At 33.1% G+C, this 27,976-nt stretch overlaps 1 protein-coding gene and 1 long non-coding RNA gene across 7 annotated transcripts; one reads left to right on the top strand and one right to left on the bottom strand.

The window, feature by feature from the left end:
- The first annotated feature begins 3,034 nt into the window (after positions 1-3,034).
- LOC148266609 (uncharacterized) lies at positions 3,035-4,265 on the top strand. Its single transcript, XR_015817474.1, has 2 exons — positions 3,035-3,455; positions 3,992-4,265. It is a non-coding gene; the product is annotated as an uncharacterized LOC148266609 (long non-coding RNA).
- A 2,286-nt stretch (positions 4,266-6,551) lies between these two features.
- On the bottom strand, positions 6,552-27,832 carry LOC110814077 (Survival protein SurE-like phosphatase/nucleotidase). 6 transcript variants are annotated; one of them, XM_088215126.1, is made up of 10 exons: positions 27,509-27,829; positions 27,061-27,155; positions 26,338-26,402; positions 25,571-25,614; positions 24,870-24,947; positions 24,441-24,594; positions 16,196-16,372; positions 14,831-14,890; positions 14,620-14,749; positions 6,552-6,801 (listed from the first exon to the last, which is right to left on the bottom strand). In XM_088215126.1, the coding sequence occupies exons 1-9, from the start codon at positions 27,658-27,660 to the stop codon at positions 14,639-14,641; spliced, it is 936 nt and encodes a 311-aa protein (XP_088071252.1). In that variant the 5' UTR covers positions 27,661-27,829; the 3' UTR covers positions 6,552-6,801; positions 14,620-14,638. The 6 variants fall into 6 exon arrangements, with proteins under 6 accessions (XP_088071252.1, XP_088071253.1, XP_021897104.2 ...); XM_088215127.1 differs by having other exon boundaries at positions 27,526-27,661; XM_022041412.2 differs by lacking the exons at positions 6,552-6,801; positions 14,620-14,749; positions 14,831-14,890 and adding exons at positions 15,259-15,831; positions 15,931-15,981 and having other exon boundaries at positions 27,509-27,831.
- Between the last annotated feature and the right edge of the window lie 144 nt (positions 27,833-27,976).

Genomic DNA, 27,976 nt, shown 5'->3' on the forward strand with positions numbered 1-27,976 from the left:
CCTGTGGCTAAGCATTCCGGTTCTTATTTAGATTCCTTTCCCAACATTTTATTCTATACTTCGTTTCTCTTCCTTCCTATTTACTACACCTCTTTTCCACCCATGTTTCTCTCACACTCACACTCATTCCCATTTGCTACCTACTGTCTATAACCTCGTCCCCTGCGACTGGTGGGCACAACCTGACACCCCTCTTACTCTAACCTAATACTCCACTATGAGCCATATCGACTCCTAGATACAGAACACAAACCCACTAAACACATTCGGCAATACCGCCACACCAAATACCATAACAACCCAACCAACTAACAACCCTTACGAGTACCACATCTCAACATGACCAGACTCAAGCGTATCTTTCCTTTTTCTCACATTCAAACCACTCACTTTACACTGCATCTCTTTGTGCAAACAACAACCCTTGAAGACCACCCACGCACACTGGTGTCACATCCACTGTCTCACCACAATAATAGATGTCCTCACCCAAACATATATCGACCCCTTAAAGGCCACACTCACATAGCCGTCGACCCCTTAAGGGCCACACTTATATAGCCGTCGACCCATTAAGGGCCACACTCACACAGTTGTTGACCCCTTAAGGGCCACACTCATATACCCGCCCTCTTCACTCTATTGGCACCTCCACACACCAGCACCGGCTTCACCCCAACCACATCCTGACCACTGAGTGGCCACACGCACATGACATGTCGCTTCACCCTATCGGCACCTTGCGCTCCAGCAAACGCCCAAGCACCCATCGACCATTGAGTGGCCACGAACAAACACATACAGACGTGTCTTTTCACCACATCGACATCCCAAAATCCTTAAGTACCGACAAAAGGCCTCTCAAACACACACACCTGAACTAGTAAGTGTTGGCCAACAGATGACCTCATCTCTGTCTGTCTCCCTCATCTCTCAGTTTACTCAGTTCCACTCATTCCTAACAGTTTTCTCTCCCCACAAAGCCTAATCGACTCCACCTCTAACCTTCTCTAATCCTCCTCCTTATGTACTCACTGAAATCCCTAAGTATCGACTTGCTAGAACTACCCTCTCTCACTACAGCTCACGAATGTATCACCTTTTTTTCTCATCTATTACTCCCAAACATAATTCTACCTCAAAGCACTACCTTAATCCATATTCTCTATATCTATAACTACAGGTTAATCTACAATACAGAAATTCAAGATACATTACCATAAATCAGTTTTGAAACTCCAAATTCTTTTTATCTTTTGCTTCCATACTCTTCTCTCTCACTAAATCTACTGTGACCTCACCTCTTTCAAAACTTCCACTCAATCGCCTCCCGTACTCGCCTCTCACAATCGTCTCTCTCTCTCTCTCTCCCATTTTCTATTTTTCGTCTTTTCCTTTCTTTCCCTCTTTTCTTTCCTCTTTCTACCCAACACCTTTTTATACCCCACCCAACTTCACATCCTAACCGTTGATTATACCCATCCCATTGCAACTGTCCATCCTACTCCCTTACATACCCGATTATTACATTATATACATAATCTAAACATTTTATTCCAATAATTTATTTTTTTTCGTAACAAAACTAATCTATATGAGGTAATATATATACATATTAAGCTACTAAATGTTATAGTGGTAGTATATATTGCTATAACGAAATATTTAGTACTGTTGATGGATTTATCACTATTTTGCATTAATATAATTAATATATATACACACATAATAATAAAAATAATAATAATAATAATGATAAATATATAGTACTTATATTAAACATAGGTAACATACTATTTTTAAAATAAATACTATACATACATGACGTATTTAATTCATAAATATACTAAAATTAAATTTATAATTTAAAACATAAAATACGATAATATTACACTAAAATATCATAGATATATTTAAATTGAATATTTGTATTAATTTTCTTACATATTATTCTTTACTACTTTACATATACGTTAGTTTTGGTCTCATATAAAATTATGTACATTAGGTACACGTTATGTATGTATATATATAATTTGATATAATACAGTATTTACATCGGTATATATACATGTATATTATATATTTATATATTTTACCCGTATAAAAAATGAGGTAATGATAACCGAAAGTTTTATAATATATATATATGTATATAATAGTTTGTAAATATATAAATGATATATATTTTAAACATTTAATTTATTATCTTTCGGATCATGATATATTTTTTCAATTTGGGCCTCCAACTTCGAGAGTGACCAGGCCGGCTTAAGAAATATAAAAAGTATTAAAGAAATATTTTATTAATTTTCAATTAATTTCAAACTAATAATTTTTTAAGTAGAATAAATTTTCATTCTTTTAACTAAGCCTTTATATTAACTATTTTATTATGTAGTTATTATGTGGTTAATTATAATAAATTACTATTTTAGTTTCTAAACTATAAATTGTAAATAAAAAATATGGTCTTTAAATATTTTGTCATTAACGATATAAACTTTTAGAATTGTTTTACCATATGATTAATTTAATGAAAATTTTCATAAAACAGCAAAAGCTTTTTGTCTCTCTGTAATGGTAACATAAAAAATGAGATGAAACTATAATATATATATATATTTATTTATTTATTTCTCTATACAATAGTGGGTAGGTTAATCAAAAGAGAAAAAGACTCTTTGAGTTTTTCAGATGGGCCATAGACAAAAGCCCAAGCTTAACCAAAAATCTAAGAAATTAACACGGCCTTGAATCCTTATTAACATTCGAATCAGTTAAATTTGGTCTAAATCGAAACTCATATAGTAAGATCTCATGTTAAAAAAAAAAAAAGGTTAGACATTTCCGAGTTAGTCAAATATAACTATTTCTATTTTCAAAAGGGTGGTACTTAAATTAAAGTTATTAACTTTTTATAAACTAGACATTTTTAGGATGGTGATCATTTTTATTAAAGGTGTTCATATTTACTTGCTAGTTTTTTCAAAGTAAAGAATACAAGATTGGTGATAAGAAAGTGAGGGGGGGAGGGAGTAAAAGAGTTTTGTTTTTATGATGAGGCCCATTACTGAGCGAGCAAGCTAATGTCAGTTCATGACACTTTGAAGGCACCCAAGATTACAGGTGGCTTTTGTTGACTTAAAGAACACAGGAGCAGAGCTGAGCTGACCAAAAAGAGAAAAGAAACCCTAGAGCTTGAGAGATAAGGGAAAAGTGTAAAATGGAGAGAAAGATGATTGGTGAGGTGGGTTCTTCTTCTACAAGTGAAAAAAGTAAGTGACGAAGACACTGCACCAAAGCCAAAAAAAAAAAAAAAAAACATACTTGATTCAATCCTTTTTCTCATGAGTTCAATCAAACCCATTTCTTCTCCCAAATGGGTTGGCTACAATCCCTCCTCTCTCCCCTCAAGAAGCTCTGGTTTCGTCTCCATTCTCCCCCAAACAAAAGTACGTATATATATATATATTTATAAAGTTATAGATGTATATTATATTTTCTTCAACTGGTTTTTCTCATCATCTTCATTTAATCCTTACCCTGTTTTCTTCTCACATTTCTCTTCTCTTTTTCTGTTCTTGTCTTCTTCCTTGTCCAATCATAAACCGAATCCATGGCATTAATTCAACTATTTTTAATTTCTTTTATAAAAATTACAATAAGAAAAAAGAAGAAAAATCTCTAGGTGTTTCCATTTTCCTGCTCTGCCATTTGTTTTTTTTTTTTCATTTTTTCCCTGAAAACTGTGGCTGCAAGATAACTAGAATTGGAAGTTGTCAATTTCCCACATTCATTTTCATTGAATTTGTTTTGGGTGTACTTGCATTTTATAATATTCACTTCTATGCCCAACTTTTTTAGCACATCCACACAACACGCAAACCTAATTTCTTGCCGCATTCCTTCTCATTTTATTGGTGTATATATATGTGTGTGTATGTATATGTATTTAATGAAGAAGATTTTTGTTTGTTTAATTTCTCAGGAAGAGGGATATACATTCTGTATGAGGACGTAAAGTCATGTCCCTATGAAGATGTCCATGTGTTATGGTCAATACTGGTGGAGTCACATAGACATTCTTTACCATCAAAATACTGAATGTTCTTCGGCGGTACAGAATTTCACAGAGAGTCTTAGATAAAGGGGGGAGAAAAGGAAAAAAACAAAAAGGAGAATGAGAGATAAAATACATTCTTGTATATATAATATATTTATGTGATTGATGGCTTATACTCCAATCAACCAGTTTTTGCTTTTCTACTTTTGTTCATAATATGAGTTACATAAATCTTGCGTTGAATGAATCTGTGACTAACCCTTGAAAGGTATATTGATTTAGAAAATTTTAAAAAGCATGCTTAAAACTTGGAGAATGATTGTTGAATTTTGGTTGTTAGTGTTGCTTTGTCAGTTTTCAGCAGTTGGGAATGGCACTTTATTTTATATTTTTTGCATATCCTTCAGAAGTTGACTAATGAAACTTATAGAATGGATTGGACAACCTACATTGTTTTCTTCTCTTCAAAAATTAATCACCAATTAATTAATTTAATCTTTTTTTAAAGACGGTTAAAAGATGATTAGTGAAAAAGGAAGTAAGAAGAGACAAGAGAAAATCTTTTTAAATAACAAGACAAAAATCCCATTTCAGAAAAAGGTCAAAAGACAAAATTAATTTAATCCAATTTCTTTTCAAATGTTTATGTATGTATGTATGTATGTATCAAAAGAAAATAATATCTTTGTGTAAAAGTATATTGATAATGTATCTGACTTTTACGGTTTTAGTAAATTTTTACCAATTGTTACTTATATTATTTTAAAATTGATTATCAAATTTTTATGTGCATATTAATACTTTCCATTGGGTATCTTGGTCGTGTCAATATTTAATCGAACAAAAATATGCATGGATGCACTAATTATCGTATCGTTGGTCGAGAATCCTATTAATCTATACTAGAATGTTAATAAGAGTCATGAATTATGTGTCAAAATTAATACGTACAAAATGACATACATCTTAAGAAGTGATCAAGTTAATCTTCCATTAATAGCTAAAATGACATTAAAGTTTCATCTAACTTCTAGGTTTATAGAATATGAAAAAATAAAATATAAATAAAAAATTTAAATAAAATTAGTATTTCAATTTCAGTTATTGTTCTTATAATTTCTTTATAACAGGTAAAAACACAAAATCTATTGTTATCATATTTAAAATGTAAATAAAATCAATCTATATATATATATATATATATATATATATCAAATATATACATTACAATTAATCTCTACATATCAAATGAGTAGAATTTAGGAATTGAATGAAAATGCAATACATTTCGTCCAAACATAATGCAAGATATTCTAAGTTGGAACTCTTAGAAATCTAAAATTGACAAATAAATTAATAACAATTAAATAAATATGTACAAATTTTTTGAAAATATATAACATATATATATATATATAAACTATGACATATAACTTTCCGAAAATACTTCAAAAATCATGGCAAAATTACCTCAAGTGTGTATTAACCCAAGAATAATGCAATTATAGTTAAAACAAGACATCAACCATGCAAATCATGTTTTTAGGTTGCTACGTAGAAGGTTATCCAATTAATTTGCTTTCAATTTCAGTCTTCTGTAAAAATTATCCCAAATAAATTGACCTTCCAATGGAATTCAATGTGAAATTTAAACAATACATACAAATTCCATCAAATTTAGAACTTAACAAGTAAATTCCACAATTTGCATCCTCTCTCAATTAAAATAAATGTAGATTTGTAAATTAATTAAACCAATTTTTTAATTTATTCCAAGCGAAATCTAAATATTAATTTTCGAATGAATTAGAAAATACGATTTATTTCAAACATAACTTTAAACCCTAAAAAACAAGTAATTAGGTATGCTCACTCTTACTAGGATAGAAGCCTAAACTAGACCTATGTACGTACGTACAATTCAAGCATCTTAGACAGAACTTCAGGATTTCATGCAGTCCTATAACCCAAGATGTCTTTAGCTCAGATCAGGGAATAGTGATGTATATATATATATATATTTGTTACGAATTTTACGATATGTATATAATAGATTTCCTCAAGACTTCCTTCACAAGTCAAAAGCTTCATTCAAGTTCCCAGGTGCCCTGGTGACTTGGCCCAATAATTGTCTCACCCATTTTCATTTTTCTACAAAGACAAAATCATGGCAATCTCCCACTAGTTAATGCTTCCCTATCTATTTCTAGCAAAATGCCAGAAGGACTTTGATTCTGGTGAAAAATCTAAAAACAATGAGGAAAGAAACACTGTCAACAAGGACACTTCTGTTATCCATTTAGTGACCTGAAGGTTGAAAAAGCAATGATTATAGGAGGATAATTTTTTTCTTGCATAAGCATAAAGTGCCAAAAAATTACTAAAATAGTGAGATTACTTCCCCTTTCATCCATAAGTTTGTAAATATACCATGTTCTTATAAATTGGTGTGCCTTCAAATCTAGAGGAAAAAGAGTTCAAACAATTGCAGGAAAAATAATGAGGAGATTACTTCACATTTCGTCCATTATCATACAGATAACATATTCTTGTAAGTGGGTCCTCCTTTAAATCTAGATAAAAACGCTGTGTCAAATTTTACCTTTTCAGGAGCAAAACAGAAAGACACTTGAATCAAAAGGCAAAATTGTGGTTTCGTGGAGGAGAGGAGTCCACAAAATTATTTCTATGATTTTGGTTTGAAGTCTCTATTGATCATCTCGAAGCCACCAATCCTGCAAATCATGAATTTTTAACCAGAATATAAAGGTATGATTAGTAATAAAAAAAAATATTGCTTCTCTCAGAAAAACAAGCAAACAACAAAATATACATTGCAACTTAGGCATTTTACTCCTGCAAGCACTATCAAGGATTTTCAAGCATGCATATCTACTGAGGCCCATCTCTCAAACCTAATTCGTGATAGAGGGTACAAGACCCTAATACGCTGTGAACTGGCTCATATGGGGATGATAATAATTTGGATGAACGACTTCTAAAGAGTTTATTGAATAAATATTTTAGCCATCTAGCACTCTTTCTGAATAAAGCTTGCCAAGAGTTGACACTAAAAAATATGCATTTAAAACCTTGGTTTTGCTAATCAAAACTTCCAGAGCTTTCAGTTACCAGCTCATATGCATAACAATTAATTTGGAAATTGAAAGCAGGACTAGTGAAAGCTCTTCTTTTTTTAAGCCTTTACTTGATCACTCAAGAACCAAGCCTTGTAGAAATCTCATAGTAGACTGAGTAGCAGTGCTCCTGTGAAGATGTAAGGCATAGTAGGACGAAGCCACTTTAATTATCTTATTCTGTTTTCAAGCATGTTGGAGTCTCATTCTTCTATTTATCATTACTTCTCCCAACTAGCCATTTGCAGTGCTTCCACTTTTAATCATAAATCATTTTGTTATAGATCCAACCAAGTTTTATGATCAAAACTATCCCCTCATTTTCCTTGAGATAGATTACCCTTCCAGACGAACTAATATGTTCGAAAACTAGCTTGTTTTTTATGTGAAGCCCCTTATAAAGAAACCTTGGTAATCTTGGTACTACATAATTTAGGGGAAGAAGGTTCTTTGATTAGAGGACATATGTATATGTGTGAGTGTGTGTTTCTGTGTAGGGTTGAAGACAAGAATAGGATACAAAACGAAGTTTAGAAGAAGTACAAGATAAGTTTGCTTTATCATCTTAAATTTTGGAGTGATGCAAGACTAATAGTAGTTAAACTAATAATGTGGATAGTTTAAAAATAGAGAAAATTCAGGTAATAAACAGAATAATCAAAATACATTACATAGGAAATTAGAGATCAAAGAGATAGACTAGAGAGAATAACCAGAAGAGCAAACGAAAAGACAAATAATAGAGAATAAAACTCTAGCAAAGGAATTTTTTATTCTATCATTGTCTTCATCTTTGTTACGAGCTACTTCTTGTTATATAGGCATTAGTTACAACAACCAAAGAAAGATACAAAGGAGAAATTTAAAAGATGTTAATTCATATAATATTTAAAATTTACTCAAAGCCTCAACTAACAAAAAATTATAAAAGAGAAAACTTAAGATTATATTTCCTACAATATTTAAAATCTAACTAGAAGGAAATTGATATTGTAATGCTTAAACAAGCTTAAAAAATCTAAATAACTTAAAAACATAAAATCACTGGAGAGTTTATCTTTGGTGTGGGAATCTGATGCTCTATATCCCCCTCACGATGAGGGGATTAAAGGACACACACATCTTGCTGTAAAGTAGCTGGTGCAAGCTTTAGACAGAGGTTGGCAAGATCATATGCAAGCTGGTCCTTGTTTGAGATGTGCAAAACATCTTCACATAGAAAATGATAATTACCGACAATATTTTCACGCGTATGGGGAACTGGATTAGCAAAAAAGTAAGTTCTAGAAACATTGTCATAGAAGAGCAATGATGCATGTGAGATTGTTACTCATGGTTCAAAAAGTAGAGATTAAATCTGTAGAAGTTCAGAAGGAGCAGAGGTGACTGCTTCCTGTTCGGCCTCTAAGGAAGAATGAGGAATGGTCGGGAGTTGTTGCCAAAAAGTCTATGAAGGCAGAGGTAGAGTGAAAAGTATCTCAACTGCCATTCCAATCAGCATCACTGAAGGCAAAAAAGAAAAAGCTGCAGGTTGGAGGACAAGGCCATCAGTAATAGTGCCATTTAGGAAATAATACTGGTGCTTCAGGGTAGCCCATGCAATTGGATGGTGCATATATTGTTCACGGGGAATGCAATAGGGTATGTGAAGGATAAGTACCAAAAAGACACAAGAATGCTGTGGTGGTCAGTGGCATTGCCGATAGAAAATGATCAATCCACATGGAAATAACCAGTGGCAGCAATTGGTGTTTTGTTGATGAGGCGAAATATTTCAGTGTGCTTACCTCCTACGTGTTGATGGAAGCTGTTAAAAACCACATTGGCTTTGAGGTGGAGCAGGAGCCATATGGGTTTTGATTTATCTGCAAGACCCATTTAAAACCAGTGACACTGCAATTTGGAGGAAATTCTACCAATTCTCGTCTACCATTGTGGATGAGAACATTGAATTGTTCTGTGAGTCTGTCTCCACTGGAGATTATGGAGAGCTTGCAAAATCTTGGTAGACTCAAGGGACTAGGGTGGTGGAGGTTGGTTGAGACTTTTAATGAACTTAGGTTTGGAGATGTAATTTGTAAATGTGTGACAATAGGGTGCGAGCAAGAGGTACGGATGTGGATAGGAGGTGCAAGTTGAGCAGTTGTGGCAGTAGTACCAAGAGTCAGAAGAGCCCAACTCATCTTTAAAAGTAGTAGCGGTAGAAGACTAGAGGCATATGGTGGCAGATATGGCAATGCCACCAAAAAAATGGAGTTGTTTGACCCTAGACAGGAACTATTTGTATTCAATGAGCTTTTCATGAAGCTCTTCAAACGTGACGAAGGATTCAAGAGTTTTGATTGCTGCAACAATATCTTTATTCTCACAACCAACATCATTCAAAATGTAAGTAGTTTGATCATCATTGGACATTGGAGCATCAACCAATGCCAGTTCATTGGCTGTTGCTCATATGGATTGAAGCTAATCATCAAGATTTTTGGAGCCTTTGAGTAGGGTAAGTTTCTTCTTCAAATGCATTACCTGAGAACTGGAATTGCTTGCAAACAGCCGCTCAAGCTTCAACCAAGCCTCACAAGAGGATGGACTATTGCAATGAAAGAAATAAAACCTTCTGAAACAAATGCCAAAATGGCATGAAGAAGAAGATCTTGCCATTGCTAGACGACATAGCCAGGATTAGAGACAAGCTACGAATTCTGAGTGACAATCGGTGGGTATTCAGTGGTTCCATCTGTTTAGCCAAGAGGATCTATGCCAAATAATAGTGTAATTAATTGAGCACGCCAGGCACGACAATTGTAAGGATTAAAAAAGCAACTAAGAAGAGGCATTGATAGAGAGCAAAGCAGAGTCGTCTGCAGTAGGGACAATTTAAGCTGCAATAAGGGTTGGAGTCGCGAAGGAGGTTGTTTCTTGGGTATTTATCATGGCTAATACGGGGAGGTTGTTTCTGGGTATTTATCATGGCTAATACGGGGAGGTTGTTTCTGGGTATTTATCATGGCTAATGTGCTTGAAAGACTTGGAATTGTTAAGGTAATTCAAGCTTTGATACCAAAGAGGGAAAGAAAGTGTGGAAGAATGGAATTGTGGGTTTACTATTGAATAATGAGCCTATATATATACATAATCTTGAACATAAGAAAAAGAAACCTACAATTAGTTATATACGGCTATTTAATAGTATTACCTCTATCCTAATTATATATAATATATACTTTCTAATACTCTTTCTCGAGATGATGAATAGACATTATCTATTTTCAGTTTGACAATAATTGTTTAGAACACTAGATTATTTAAGCTCTTAATCACCGTATCTGTACGTCGAGAGTTGGCAGGCATGCAAGATATATATATATATATATATCTAGCCATTGCCTAATTTTCTTTGATGAAGTATATATCAATTTCAATACACTTTATCATGTTATATTACACTGAATTGTGAGAAATACTGATTACTGATTTGTCGTCATAGTAGTCTTATAGGATCATCCCATTTGATACTTTGGTCTTCTAAAATCATCTCTACACCATTTTAACTCACATATTTTTTGAATCATTATTCGAAATTCTAATTTCTACACTAAATCTGACCATTCTAATTTTTGCTTCTCCATGTAACCAAATGTTTTCCAAGGAAAATACAATAAACCTATAGTAGATCTTCTACCACTATTAATCCAGCGTAGACAGCAACAACATAGGCTTAAATGAGTGATCTGTTAGTCTTTTTGAAAGTATACCCTTTCTTGATGTTCCTTTCAGATATTGTATCACTCAATATGTTGCTTGTAAATACACTTCTTTAAGATTGTGCATAAATTGACTTATCACTCTTAACGTATAAGCAATGTTTCACATCATGTGTGACAGATAGATAAGTCTTTCAATTAACCTCTAATACATTTCCTTGTTAACTGCTACGTCTTCTTCTGCTAATCCCAGTTTATAGTTGAGATCAATTAGTCTACTAGTAGGTTTGCATGCCAACTTGTCTTTATCTATCAGAAAGTCACTAACTTGCTTTTACTGCAAGGTGAAAATTTTAGATTTTGAATTGGGTCACTTCAATTCCCAGCAAATATTTGAGCTCCCTTAGTTCTATAATTTTAAGTTCTTTGGTCAAGCGTTGTTTAAGTACCGATCTTTCTTTTTCATTATTACCAGTCATAATAATGTAATCTATATACACAAATAAGGTTGTAACTCCCCATGAATATGAATACTTGATGAATAGGGGGAGATCTCTCCCTGACTTTACTTGTATTCTGTTGCCAACATCACTTCAGCAAACCTTTCAAATCATAGCACTGTTTGAGTCTGTAAAGAGCCTTATTTAATCTACAAACTTTATTTGCTCTTGCATTTTTTGTAAATCCGGGTGAAATTTTCATGTAAATTTCCCCCTAAAGGCCCCCATGCTCATATTCTTCACATCAAACTGTTGCAGTTATCAGTCAAAGTTGGCTACTAAAAACAATAGAACTCGGACTGAGTTCATTTTGGCAACAAGTGCAAAAGTCTCTTGATAGCGTACTCATAAGTTTGGGTATATTCCTTAATCATTAGCTTTCTTTATATCTCTCTATTGTACTATCAGTTTTATACTTTATGATGGATGCTTATTTACATTCTACACACCTTTTCCCATATGTAGGTCCACCATCTTTCACATTTGATTTTTCTCCGGTGCCTGCATTTTCATACTCATAACATTTTCTTTTTTTCATAGGATAATGACTCAGATAATCAGTTACGAATGAATTCTATATTTAGACTCATAATCTTGTGGGATGGTGAACCCTTGTGAAATGATAGCAAGCTTAAAATTAGATAAAGTGAGTGTTTAGTACATTCTTTGGTTTCTTTTCGAATTGCAATAGGTATTTCCATGTCAAAATGCAAAGGATTCTTACAAGTTACCTCATTTTTAGAACTTGACTTTGATTGAACCTGCTTCATATCAGGATCCACATCCTTTCTTCTTGAATACAACTAAGAGAATCTTAGATCTTATACAGTCACTTGTGCTGGTTTATTTTCTAGGTTTTGAAGTAATAGAGGTAGGTCATTTTCTGGGTTGTGAGGTAACAGAGGAGGATTATTTGCTGGTGATAGAGGTGCTGACGATCTTGACGGTAAATTAAGGTCATTTTATGGTTGTGAAGTAACCCTGGAGGGTTATTTGGTAGTAGAGGTGTTGATGATATAGAGGGTACAATAAAGCCAAAAAGGAACAAATCCTAATCTTCTACCAAGTCTCCCTTAGAAGAAAAGGTTTGCTTTAGTATGACCAATCAGAATAAATGTAACATCTGCAGATAGCATGAAATTTTTTAGTAGGTGGATAATAACATTTATAATCCTTTTAGATTGAGGAGTATTCCATAAAAACACACTTGAATGTCCTTTGGTCGAGCTTCCCTATCTGTAGTTAATGTATGTGAATACAGGCAACACACAAAGTATTCTAAGGAAAAAGATGGTTTGTGACACTAACCTCTAGATAGAATATGGAAAACACTTCCACGGGAATTGTTAAGATCCAGTATCCCAGATGATAATCGGTTAATTAAGTGGCAATAAGAATGGGTTTCCCTCAGTACTGTTTAGGCACATGGTTCGGAACAAAAAAACTTGGATAGTAGCAAATAAATGACTATTTTTTCTTTTTATCACTCCATTCGTTTTGCTAATGCTTGCAAGACTGAAATACCCTTCTCAAAAACTTGTCCACAGGGCAACAAAACTACACAAGCCTTGCCATCAATAGTTGCAAATGGGAATCCAATGTGTAGAATTGTACACGAATATTGGGAATAGATAACATAAGACCTGGAAAATTTCAGCTCTTTTTCTGTGAAGTCAATCTATTCATATGAATCTCCCATAAAAGTATGTGCTAATGGAAAAGAAATTTATGTTCCTCATAGTCTTCTCTGTATGCTTTCTCTAAACAAGAATGAACTAATATATTGGCTTCTTGAGTCGGATATTAATCCATGTGATACAGAATAGGAATATTTTAAAATACATCTAGAGATATTAATGCAGTTATAGTCCTTATATTATTTCATTGATATTTAATTTATTTAAAACTATAGAAATAGGTTTTGTGTTGGTTCGGAAATATTATTTCTAGAAATCCTATTTGGTTACTATTTTTTATTTAAATATTCTTTTTATATTAGTTTATGTTGACACCCTATAAAGTAACTGGTGCTTCATCATGATTTAAAATACTGCTTATGAATAAAACCGTTGCTACTCTTTCATTGAATTAAGTGCTTAGCAACCTTGAATTATGGTGGTTGCTAACGTTTACGTGGATTGAAGTTACCATTTTCTTTTTCAATTATTCTCTACCTCATTCAGTTGTGCTGCATCACCATGTAAACAAGAAAGGTAATATGTCTTCACCCATTGTATAAATGCAATTATGTAAAATCATCATAAATAGAAAATGACTAAATAATAACTGGTGTACCATAGGAATAAAGAAGCTAAATTTACAAGTAGTTTTGGAATTAAATGCTCAATTCCCGATCACCAGGATTCTCAAAGACACAACCACAGTTACAAACTTGTCACTGCCACAATTACAGAATCATCATAACCACAATTATAGGATTGTTAAAGGCACTCAACCGATGAGAGAACATCGTTATAGTTTATTCATAAGCAGTCTAAAACAATAAAGTGGCACCCAATTATTTATAGAGTTTCTAGGTATCCCAGTTATAGCAAGAATGCAAAAAAGGAAATACAACCAGATACACGAGTCCTAACTAAATACGGAATGATAAACCAGTTAAGAAACTATAAAGGTGAAGAAGAATCCTATACTAGTGATGAGAGGGAAACATATTCCGAGATGGTCCCTAATCAAAAAGACAACACGATTCTCTAGAAATAATTGATTGCTAAACTATCTAAAAAGCAGCTGTACTTTGGACCAGATAAATTGTGCAAGACAAATAAATTTTGTAAGATCATTGCCATATTTGAGAAACCAAAAAGGAAGATGTGACAGAGATAGATATGACTTCAAGCAAGGGCTTTAGATCAAACAGTTAGAGGGAACAGCTTTAGGCAGCACAACCAGGTCCATGCTTGAGTTTATTGAAAATGATGTTTTCCATGATTGTTTTTTAACCATGACAAACAACTTAGAAAATCAGTTTCTGAAACCATGCATCATAGACTATGTAGGCTTAAAGGTAGAGATACTTTGGCAAAGGGAAGTCTTAATTCAAACTTGAGAGATATTCAATGTGCAAAAGTATTCACTTTTCTTATCATCAAGATTACGACAGCAACGTCAAATCAAAAATATATAATAATTTAGAGAACATCTTAACGAGAAGATAACAATGAGGCATGCACTGTATTATTTAATTTTACCTAATAGCTCTTCGTAGTATTATAAAGATGACGAAGAGGCATGTCCTACAACATTTGGAAGCCATTCTTTGAAGTAATTCTGGCAGTCTATCTCTGCACGGGAGAGGGCTCCAAGTGGAGTGACAGTAATCTGAAATGAAACGGTGATAACCATTTAGATCCTGGAGTCCGTTAGACCTATGGACCAATCAAATGAATCAAAGATACACACATATCCTTCCTGAAGGGATTGTTTGTCTGTCTCATCATTGTCAACTTGGGTTCCCCTCACCTACAAGAATTCACAAAAAACGACTTGACAACACAAAGAAATAATGAACAAAAAGACATCTAGAAGATTTGAAAAGCAGACTATCAGTCAGGTTTCATTTTCCATTTGCTTCGTACCATATTTTACTGATTTTCCAAAAAGACTATTTCAGACAATGCATACGTATATATACTGACAATGAAGAACAGGAACTCACTAGATGACATACTATTATGTTCCCGACTCGTATATCTCTAGTTATGAGTCAGTTTAAATAGAAATCTGCAGAGACTTCTTTGTTTGTTGATTTCCTGCCTTTACCAATTTTCCGTGTAAATTAAGTTCATTAAGAGACAACCGTGAAACTTCTCGAGTAAATAGACACTGAATACTTTAACAATCTTGTCTATATCATTCATGGGAAGAAACAGGAATAGGTGCTTCTGTTCTTGGCAAAATATAGTAATTGTTACAATTGCTGAAGTAACTGCTACAACTGCTTAATATACGAAGTTTCTGCTCTTGGAAGAATATGGTAACTGATACAACTGCCTATAGTAACTGCTATAACTGCCTAATCTTATTTCTCTAGACTTGTCTAGACTTAGTCAACTTCTAAAACTACATTACACTTGACAGAATTTAGTCCTAACAGCCAAACAACTAAAACTAGAAGTAATTTAATTTTGAACAACAGATTCTTTCTTCCTTAAAACACCTGGCACACAGGATGGCTTTTATGTGTTAAGATCCCCAACACATCCTTTTAGTGGACAGTTCCAGAGGATGCCATCCAGCAGTCTATATCAATATGTATAATACATGCACATCAGAAGGACAGCAATGTAGCTCCACCAAGTGACATGTGCTGCTCAGTTTATTTCATTGAAAGGCGGTAGGTGAGGGATGGTGCACCTGTAAACAGCCTCTCCACGTCGACTATTCAGATTCTCACAATTTCACTGAAGAAGAAGTTTAACCGAATTTACAGAAGCTCTTGTAGATGTAAGAGGAAATTAACACAATAAAAGAAGAGACAAAAGAGTAATTATGTGACTTGCCAATGGATAAGTGCTTGTTAAGGTGACACCTGAAATTGCACCAGAGTCACTCTATGGTAATAGGAGGACATTAGTTTAATCAATAAGACAAATGAAAAGTAGCTAACATGAGAGGCAGTGGATAAAACCGAGGGGCAGAAAATGAAATGAAAGGACAGCCATCAAAAAGTAAAACTTGACTTGTTAGTATTTGAGCTAAAAGATGATGAACTGGAACAAATAATTAGAATGTGAACAAAGAGACAGAAAGATATTGAAAACCCACCTCTCTCTTGAACAAGAGGTTCTCTTGCAATGTGGTTGATGTATCAGTTTCTGTCACTGCTGCTGATTCTGTTTCCATTGCCATTGTTGATAACATCTTGGCCCCTTGCTGTTCATCAGTAACTTGCCTCCATCCCATTTTGAAAAAGCTTTTACCCTGCTTGGTCAACTTATACCCCTTTTTTCAAGGAAGAAGCAAAATCCAAAAACAACATCATCAAGAGATTGCACAATAATAGAAATTGAACACTCTTAGGCACTTAGGCTCAAGGCATTCACCAAGGCACTTCAGTCCACCATTGATAAAGGTTGGGCCAAATCATGGTGAAGGTGCTAACATTAGTGCAAGCTGAAGCCTTGAGCTTAGGCAACCTACTAACAAATGAAAAATATACATAAGCAATCAGATTATGTGGAATAAGAAGCTCAAAATAGCTGAATCATCATGAAGTGTTACCTAATATAAAGAAGAAGAATCCTTCAAGATACCAAATAGATTGACAGTGATGAAAGTAACAAACAAGAAGAATTCAAGCCTATGCACAATTTTTGTTTGGAATCGAGAGAACCAAAAGTTTACTTTTACTTTTTTTTTGTTCCGAAATAACTCTTATCAAATGGCACTATATTGATGTGAACAATTAGGAGTAATTCACAGAATTAGTTAGATAACATAATAACATCTTTTTCATATATCCCCTATAGATATTTATAGACATATAGATACATTGACTTTAATTTTATACATCTGTCCTATTGCAACCATTTTTTGCTAATTCATTCGCCTTCGATAATTAAATGAAATGTGAATATCCACCTTCCTCTCTTTGAAACAAAGGGCATTTCTGGTTCTTTGGTACTTAAAAACAATTTTGTTTTCTTGATATTACTAATTTCTAAAAGTCAATAATTTTATATAAGAAACTATTGAACTCAATCACTTGTTGTCGTTATTATTCAATTTTCTGTTGAGTCTATCTTGGGGGAGTACTCAAATTGGATTACTGATCAATTTCTAAGTTTCGTTGTAAACTTAGTTGGTTATTTTCAATTACGTAAATTTATATAAGAAACTATTGAACTCAATCACTTGTTGTCGTTATTATTCAATTTTCTATTGAGTCTATCTTGGGGGAGTACTCAAATTGGATTACTGATCAATTTCTAAGTTTCGCTGTAAACTTAATTGGTTATTTTCAATTACGTAAATTAATAGTTCTGAAGATTTTTGGAGAAATAATATTTATTTTATTTTTGATACATTTTATGTTGTTACTCGAAGATATATATGCACAATTTCTACTTACAAATAAGAAAATTAACATTATAATAGATATTTCTAATTGATTACATAATTATGGAAAAGATTATACAGGAAAAAATATCTTGACTAATTAGGCAACATAATATTCTAGTTAATACTCCCCATCAAGTTGGTGTAAAAATATCACATATACTCGACTTGCAAACCAAATTATGAAAATATTTATTGTAACGTCATTTAGTAAAGACATCTGCCACCTATTCACTTAAAGCACATGATATAAACATAAAGAGTCATCAACCATTTTCTCTTTTATAAAACGTCAATCAATCTCAATGTGTTTTGTCCAATCATGTTGAATTGGATTATGAGCAATGCTAATGGCTGCCTTATTGTCACGTAATAAGGATATTTTTATTTATTTTAACAGTTTTAATTCTTTCATTAGTTTTTTCAATCACAATAATTTACATATCCCCTCTGGATCATTACTCTATATTCTGCTTCAGTACTGGAGCGGGCAACAACAATCTACTTCTTATTTTTTCATGTAACCAAATTACCTCTTACAATAGCAGATATTAGATATCAAAATACGCGAAAAACAGTATGTAAATAAGACTCACAAGGATCGTGCATATACTGATTCACCAGGCTCACAGCATATACTATATCAGATCTAGTATGTGAAAGGTAAATGAGCCTTCCAACCAATCTCTGATATCTCCTCAAGTCAACTGATGTACCATTATCTAATTGTAGTTTGTAATTATTTTCAATCGGAGATTCTGTCGGATTGCAACCCATCATACTAGTCTTTTCTAATAAGTGTATCATGTACTTCATTTGAATAATGAAGATTCTTTTGTTAGATTTACCAACTTTAATTATCAAAAAATACTGTAATTTTTCTAAATTTTTTATTTCAAATACTTAAACAACAAACTCTTTCAATCGAGCCACCTCCTTTGTATCATCTCTAAGCACCACGATATTATCTACATAAACAATAAGAAGAGTGTTTTGTTCTCATAATATTTGATAAATAGAGTAGGATCAACAATACTTTGTTGATACCCAAAAAAGATCATAATTCTTCTAAACTTTTCAACTATGCTCTTGGAGACTACTTCAATTCATATAAGGTCTTGTTTAATTTGCAAATATTCTCTTGTGTTCTATCATCTTCAAATTCGGGAGGAATTTTCATGTATACTTCTTACTCTAGGTCTCCATGGAGGAAGACATTTTTTCATCAAATTGTTGCAAGTCTCAATCAATGTTAGCTGTACAAAATAGTAATATTCTGATCGTGTCCATCATCGTGACAAGTGCAAATATCTCCTAATAGTCAACTCTATAGATATGAGTAAACTCTTTAGCCACCAATTTTGTTTTGTACATTTCAATCGACCCGTCTACTCTGTGTTTTACAGTGAATACCAATGTTAGCTGTACAAAACAATAATATTCTGATCGTGTCCATCATCGTGACAAGTGCAAACTCTTTAGTCAACTCTATAGATATGAGTAAACTCTTTAGCCACCAATTTTGTTTTGTACATTTTAATCGACCCGTCTGCTCCGTGTTTTACAGTGAATACCATTTACAACCAACCATCTTTTTTCTTTGTGGAGGTGAAATAAGTTCCCATTTTTTATTTTTTGTCAAATCTTTCATTTCTTCAATCATGTTTATTCTGTTTTCTCTGAGGAATAAACACAGAGAAAACAGAAAAAATAAAGGCTCTATATGAGAGAGATAAGGCGTCATATGAAACAAAATTAGATATACGATGCTAAGTGCATGTTCTAATTCTTTTTCTAAGAGCAATGGGTTTATCAGATGAATCACAAGATAAAAATAACTCACCAATATCTTTAGGAACTGAAGAAAATTCTTGGTTTAAATCTAACTGTAACATGGTTTTTTCTGTCTCATCTCTTATTGCATACCTCTTCAAGTCTAGTCTATTCAAGCGTTCGATATTTTCTCTTTGAATAGTATCTTTCAAAGTAGAATTCTTCCCCTAAATATAACTGTCAAGAGTTACCAAGGTAGGCATAACTTCTTCCTCCTCACTCTCCCTCTGAAGAAATGTTGGGTTTAAATTATAGTAAGACTCAGATTCTTTAAAAGTAACATTCATAGTCACAAAGTACTTTTTAAATGGTGGATGACAACATTTGTAACTCTTTGAGTATAGGAGTATTTAACAAATATACACTTTTTCTTAGATAAAAAAGTATAGTATCTATTAACAGAGTACCAAAAAGGGTTATCACCCATTTATAAAATATTTGTAATCGTGTTAACGTATCAATGACATTTTTAAAATCCACATCACTAATAATATCATGATCTAATAAAATAAACCCAAAGAACTGAAACCACCTATCTTTTAAACGAAAGATACCACTCTATACGTTATCAAAAATCCTATTATTTCTCTCTTTCCAAATAAGCCAGAAAACGGTCAAAGGGATCAAGCTAACAATCTTAGTTTTTTCATATAACCCATCCCAAACCCAAATTTCTCCCTCCACAGACCCAACCATAACTCAAACAATTCCCAAAAGACTATAAATCATGCACCATAACATATATGCCATCGGATACCATAATAAAAGATGATTACAAGTTTCCTTAGTTTTTAGACAGTAATAGCAACCATTAACCAGCATCCTTCCTCAAATTCTCAACTTGTCAATAGTTAAAATCCTCTTCCAGCATGCCTCCCATGCAAAAAAAAAAACAGTGAGAGGCGGAGCCTTTAGATTTCAACTTATCCACATTTCTAGCATCGACAAAACAAACACATTCAAATACTTTTAAAGGAAGAGTATAAGACTTTTCTCCTTGCAAGACTTCCAAATGACTTTTAAAATAAAAAATTTGCAAAAATATTATGTTGATAAGATAAACCGCTGAGAGAATTGTATCTCCCCAGTAACTTTTGGTAGATTTATGGTAAACATTAGTGATCGAATTACCTCTAGTATGTGTTTATTGTTCCTTTCAACGACCCTATTTTACTCTTTAGTATATATCTAACTTGTCTAATAAATTATCCTATTAGACTCCAAGTAAGCATGGAACTTACCATCCATATATTATGTACTGTTCTCAGTTTTCATAACTTTAACTTGCGCATTGAACTGTGTATATATCATTTTATGAAATGATTGGAAGTATAAAACCACATCATTTTTTGTTTTCAACACATAAACTCATATTAATCTAGTACAACAGTTAATAAAAATAAAAAACTATCTATAAACAGATAAAGAGATATTATAAGTAGGTCTCACACATTAGAGTGGATAGTCATAAAAAAAGTATAACTTACATTATTACTCAAATGATATAAACTCTGTTTATATTTAATAAGTTCACATGCATCAAAAAATAAAGAATTAATTAAAGTTTTTTTAAATAACTTGGGATATAATTTCTCTAACACAAAAAAGAATGATATCCCAATCGTCGGTACTATTATACTATTTTTATATTGACTTTTATGTTCCCAATGGTGGCTTAACTTACTATATTCTAACTTCTGTTCAAAACATATAAGTCATCTTAGAGTCTACTAGTATCAATTCTCTTCCCTATTCGAAAATCCTAAAAAATGCACTAATCAGAAAAAAAATTTAATTTTATAGTTAAGGTCTCTAATGAGTGCACTAATAGATAAAAGACTGTTAGGAAAACTAGGCATATGTAAAACTAAAGACAGCATAATAGTCGAAATATAATTAATGGAACTTGTTTCAAATATAGGAGTGCATGAACCATCAGCTATACGGATATTTTTCCATTTAGTACAAGAAACATAGGTTAGGAAATCTTTAAAATAATCTGACATATGTCTATTAGATTTATAGTTTATAATCCAAATATTAAAATTGGAAATAGTAGGGATAGGAGAAATATTTGATTTTACTATATTTAATGCACTAATGTATGAAGAATTGAGTGAGATAGAAAACACTCAGGTTTTGAATCTCTTCATTTGAAAAAGTTTCAACTGTTGGTGAGTCAAGTGTCACATTTGTGAACTTTGCTTGAGCTTTTCTAGGTCCACCTTTCATTCCCCTACGACCTTTAGTGAGTCGACCATACAGTTTAAGTTTTCTTAGTGTGTCTCAGTTTGCCATAATATTCACAAATTTATTGGTTTTTGAATTTGTCAGACTGAGCAACTAATCCAGTTTTCTCAATGAGTGTTGCATGAAGCATGATATTTTTCTATTTTCTTCTTACTGAACATAAGCATAAGTTTGTTGTAATGAGGGAAGAAGATTATTACCAAGCACCTACACCCGTATTTAATCATATTAGGTGTTCAGATCCATTAAAAAAATCATAAATCCGCTCATTCTCTATTAGTTTCTGAAATTTGACTGCATCTCAAGTACAGTTTGTCTAAAAATCTTGATAATAGTTTAATTCCTATCTTAAGCCACTTAACTCAAAAAAATATTGAAAAATAATCATCTCTCATTGTTTTATGCTATGAATCTTATTTTGGAGTTCAAATATCTGAGCATCATTACCCACTTGTAAATATGTAAAAGATACTACATTTTATATTTTTAATGCAGTATTGAGTAATAAATATGATCAAGCAATGTGAGATTGTATGAAATTGATGAGTCAAGACATTATCAAAGAGTTTTCAGATTCTCATCTGTTATAGTCCAAACTAACAACATTAGGTTCCTTTATATCACCAATTATGTAACCCTGCAATCTTCTGACTTTGATAAACAACAAACAGGATCTTCACCAAATAAGATAATTAGTTCAATTAAATTTTACAATACTGATTTGTAACGAAAGGTTATCTGAATTAGGAATAATTATTTTTTTTGCTTCTATCATTTTTTGTAGTACCAGAAACATAAAAAAATAATACCAAATAACTAATCTCATAGAGATAGAATACACCTTCTAACCAGCACCAATGGAGGCAAAACTAGGCTGAAAAATTGGTGTCCTTACAGTCAGCAACCAGAAAAGGCTGGCTAGGTTGGAAGAAGGCGGTAGGGGTGGCAGCAGTGACAGATTCGTGCGACCAGAGCAGTCAGCCGGCAAAGGAGGCCGGTAGTGGCGGAACCGGCGGCACAAAAACATATCCGCGCGACCAGAGAAGGCCGGATGGTTCTTCTGTGCGCAACAGAGTCCACAAACCTGTGTGACTCACAGTGGCGACTTAGGACGGTCTTGTGCAGTGGTGAATGCATCCGCGACCGGCAGCCACTCGAAGACAGAGACAAAAAACGGCGGAATGCGAACCGGGGACACACGCATCATGCCAAAATAGGCCAGATCAGGGCATGTAGCAGCAATACAATGCGTCGGATGAGGTTTGACTCAGTAAAATGAGTGGTGTGTGTGGCTCACGTGCTGGAAGAAGGCCGCTGCTGGCAATGCATGTGGCTCACGCGTTTGGAAAAATGGTTATCAGAACAAGGCAGCAGGCCGACGGTTAGGCAGCAACTCCGTTTGGGATTGTAAATCTTGATAGGCGAGTACTGACTCAACCTTTTGTACTATTTAGGGTTTGAAAAAAACATTGAAATTAAAATCTTAAATTAACCCTATTTAGCTCTGATATAATAAAGATTTTTGGAGAAATAATATTTACTTTATTTCTGATACACTTTATGTTGTTACAATTGGATTACATATTTTGGAGAAATAATATTTACTTTATTTCTGATATACTTTATGTTGTTACAATTGAATTATATATATAGAAATGCTACCTACAGATTAGAAAATTAACATTATAATAGAGATTTTTAATTGATTACATAATTATAGAAAAGAATATACAGGAAAAGATATCTTAACTAATTTGACGATGTAATATTCTAGTTAACAAGTGCAAACTGTACTTCAAGTAGAATTTTAGAAATAAAAAATAAACGAATTATGAATAGATCCAAGCGACTATTTCCTAAATCCAAGCAATCTTTCCATAGATATATCTTATTTATACAAGTTGATTAGTCAATTTATTGGTGAATAAGGAAAAATATTATCTAGGTGGGTGAATAAATTAACCTTAAAACAACAAAAATTAATTACTATTACTATAAAATAAGCCCATATCTTATCTTCGTTACCTTTTCTTAATAATGAGAAACAATTTGAAAGAAACAAGTCGACCACTAAAACTGATGGTTTTAGAACCATAAATATATAGGCTTATTCTTGAATTGAATCAAAATTCCAATCCAAACTAAGAGCCAAATTAATGATTACATTCTATTCAAAAAATCTGAGAACCAAATTCGATTGTCATGTCTGTCGTAAGAATAAAATAAAATAAAAAAATTATCGAAGAAGAATAATTTTTTTATTGAGCATATTCACTCATTTTGCTTTGATGATTTTCTATTTTGTCATGCTAATTTCTACTCTATCTTCCGCAACTCCATTCTCCCTAGAACTCCATTTGAAACATTCTAATTGATTCCTTCCAATCTCCTTATTTTTGAATTTCATTAGAAATGGTATAACGATAACTCCTATTTAATATAATTATTTGTGGAAGCTCATGTGCATCACTGTACATTGAGATCTAAGCAGCTATAAAGTACATTTATATTTGACGAGTTTTGATAGAGATTAATCAGTTTTAAAGGATTAACTAACCTTTAGAACCATGATGTAGTCCTATACTATATTGGTAAAGGAATGAACTCGTGCCATTTTCACATGGAAGTTAAATGCAACAATGGTTATGTGTACTGAATCTTATGAGCATGAAGGTGCACATGCTTAGGTTATATATACCAACTTCTCTCACTTTAAAGCAGCCAAACAAAACCCAAGTTGCAGTTTCTTTATTTCTGCTAGGGGGTTTCTCTTAAAGCTTCAGATGATAAGGAACAAAGGAACAATGATGACTATTCTCCTAATCTAGCATGCAGTGAATACATGTTAGCAATGTAATTCTTAATTTACCTTATGGTTAGCAACATTGGTTGGCACATCTATATTTAAAAAGCATCTTAGATTATAAGTTCTACTCCTGATTGAGCCCAATATTGCACTAATGATAGGTACACAAGCTTCAGCAGCAAGTGTGAAATCATCAATATTGCTCCGACCTCCAACCCTGAAATTCCAAACCAAAATTGCACAGGAATATATGTTAGAACCCCCAGCAAGATGGGCAGGGGAAGTTTCTGCTTATAATTGAAAAAGCTAAATGAAAAAATATAAAACAGCCAAAAGAACATTGGATGAAAACAAGGCGCCATTTTAGAAATGGAACTGAGTTTTTTCATCAACTACAATTCATATTGAGTAACAACAGTCTCACATTACTTTCTATTTTTTCAAGGTCCTCTCTTGAAAACAGCATGCTCGCTAAGAACTGTAATTACCTACCAGTCATATGATATAGAGACAGAAGGTATGCCATTAAAGAAGGCCTCTCGGGCACCTGCAACCGTCCCAGAGTAAACACTGCGATTCCAATGAGAAACGAAATCACCAAACCAATAAAGAATATCTTAGGAAATATACAGTTCATTGCCTACCCATGCAGCTGCTTTTCTGATAACATCAAAATCCAAGAGTAGGCCTTCTCCAAATAATTATTTAAAGAATCTCTTTATCTTTTGAAAACAAGATAACTCATTCTTTTTCAATGGCTTTGGAAGCCAAAAAAAAAAACATCATGATTGCATGACTCTAAATCTACTGCCAGTAGATTGCCTCTTACATAGTATACCACTTTTTCCTTATATGAAGATAAAGATCACCCTCTAGCTTTTTTTCTTTTGAAATAAATCAAGATCACTCTTTGGTACCTTTAAGCAATCACAAATCGACTCATATTATATAATATAATATAGAATGTTCTAAATTCTCGAGTATCCAAATCCAGTCATTCAGAAAATATTTGAATAACATAAATTTCTAATGTAATATAGAAAATGCAGTTGGTAGTTTTGCTTCTTTTATCTATCCCATGCAAAAATCTCCACTTCTGTGATTAAATAAGGACACAAGACTTCATAGCTCCAGGATCCAGAACAGCTGTAAAATAACTAATATACAGAAGGAAAAGAGAAAGGGCTACTAACATGTGATAACCACAGTTGTTACCCATGTTTATCCCACTGATAACCTGTCCAGAATAGGATGTAAATTAACATCTCAGAATACAGATTTTTTTAACAGTTAATTTACCAGACATGTCAGCATAAATTGAAAGGAAGAAAATAAGTTTACAGAATCATTTTCCCCAGGAAGAAGTTTCTCAGAACCCACAAACAACATAAAATGGAAAAATTCCCTGTACTGAGAAGACATTAATGGTACTGTCATTAAAAATGTTATTGATATATCTCATTTGAGGTGTTTGAACCAATCTAGAAATATAACAGTTGGGGATGAAATATCCTTGTTATGGGATCACAGGAGAGATGTTACCTAGACTATCTTAGACGTCGAGAAGAGATCAGGCAATTTGAAATCTTCATTTTTATATTTAGAGTTATTCCACAAAATGTAAAATTTTAAAAACGAAACCATATGGAATTGAAAAGGTCCACCAATTCCACAAAATACGCTACTTCTGAAAAGAAGCTCAAGTGCATTTCCCATTCCTTTTTATGTTTTCTCAAATATAATGATTCAATTAAATTCCAGAAAACATCTTAAAGTATCATACTTTATTTCAAACACCAAAATTAATTTTGCAAATGAATTTCTTGTTCAATTCAGGTACAGATGAAATGAAGTCAGTTTGCTCATTCATTCCAACCCAGCCTCAAGTTTTTTGGTAAAGCATTCTACAGAAAATTGGAAAAAGTAACATTTCATAAGCACATGTAACAGTGACAGCTACCAGATCAGGAACAGATGGAAACAGTGCTTCTGAAATACCCAAAGATGTACAATCTGCTGGAGTTCCTGCATGATATACACAACCAAAAATTACTTTTAGGGGAAAACATCTTAAGATCAAGTAGCATTAATTATTGAAGATGATGACAGGAAGTTGAGAATAAATATTTTAAGAAGTTGTTTTCTCTAGAAAAAGAAAAGGAAAAAATTTGTTCCTCGGAGGAAAAAAAAAAGAAAAATATTGAATATGGTGGTCAATAATCAAAACACTCCTGAGAAAAGCATAATCTGGATTCTGGAACAATTCATACCTTAGCTTTTTTCTATTATTTTTCTGTGTTGAGATGATTCACAGTCAATGAGAATTAAACAGTTGGTTCCATATACAATCTAAATAGAATCAAAATGTTCATTTCCCACATCAAACAATATGAGAAAGCATTTCAAATATAATTTTTGTATTTTTCGGAACAAGGGAAACAATTAGGGTGAAGAAAGAGTAACAGTCTAACTTACTAAAGGATATGTATCTAGTGAGTCCAAATATGATTAAAACTAGTATTGAAGTTTGAAGAAGTATTAAGTTGCTCTACCAAAAACTAGGGAAAGCTATTCTTTTCCAAGCAGATTGTGTGATTGCTCTACCTAAAAAAAAGAGTTTGACATAGGATTTAGCAAAGTTACTGCATAAAAATGATTTGATGAGGAATAAAAAACAACAAACCAGAAACAGCATATGCCGTTGCTCCCTCAATATCCACTCGTTTGGCAGAGAGGGGGTGACGCCAAGTGATGCTATGACTAACAGCTGACTTCTCGCTGCATTAAAATCCATTAGAATCACAACACAATTTTTTGGCCATAAATACACTGCCTATGATAAGACTATTCTACAAATTACACATTTGAATTGTAGAACTCAATTGCAAAATAGAAAAATTCCCTAGAAATTTTTCGTAGTAGACAAAACATGATCTGGGCCGCAAATTTTCGAATGAGCTAAAAACTATGCAAAAAAACCAACGAGCAGCCACTCGTACACTGCACATAGAATTCATTTTCAAACTCATGGAAGCAGATTAAATTGGAAAGAAAGCATCAGAAATAATGCCTCTAAAGATATGAGTCTCCGAATTAAACTGATTAGCTGTATATGTGGTAATATGACGTACGAATCAGGGGCGCATACATGGACGACGTAGAGCTTGGTGGCCAGGAGGACACGAACAAGAGATCGCAGACCAGGCGCGTCGATGCCATCGTCATTTGTGACCATGATCGTGGGTTTTTCGCCGGAGGTAACAAACCCACTGTTGAGTTCCATTTCTTCCAACTTGATGATATCTAAAGAAACAAGATCGAAGAAAAGATATTGAAATTCAGGAGTGAAGCCGATGGTTTTGGAGCTTTGGAGAGGAAGAAAATTGGTTGCAGACACCTGCGGGACTGCCGCCACGCTACTCCTAATTATTGGCTTGGATGGAGCCAATAGCTTTACTTTTTAGATGTTAAAAAAATAGATATTCGTTACCTTTCATTAATTAATATAAAGTCCATGTCACTAATGAGACAATTCTCTAATAAAAATTAACAGGACACACTGCCATACAGTCAGCACTTAAATTAATATCTTTATATTA

Source organism: Carica papaya, chromosome 3, assembly GCF_054855325.1.
Source record: "Carica papaya isolate Zhongbai chromosome 3, ASM5485532v1, whole genome shotgun sequence".
NCBI lineage: Eukaryota > Viridiplantae > Streptophyta > Magnoliopsida > Brassicales > Caricaceae > Carica > Carica papaya.

Bases quoted from the DNA above. Each gene is read 5' to 3' on its own strand.
- LOC110814077 (XM_088215126.1), bottom strand. From the start codon at position 27,660: ATGGAACTCAACAGTGGGTTTGTTACCTCCGGCGAAAAACCCACGATC. The intron at 24,948-25,570 runs GTTAGTAGCCCT...TTGGAATCGCAG, and splicing joins AACAACTGTGGTTATCACAT to TGTTTACTCTGGGACGGTTG. The intron at 24,595-24,869 runs GTAGGTAATTAC...TTGGAATTTCAG, and splicing joins GTCTCTATATCATATGACTG to GGTTGGAGGTCGGAGCAATA.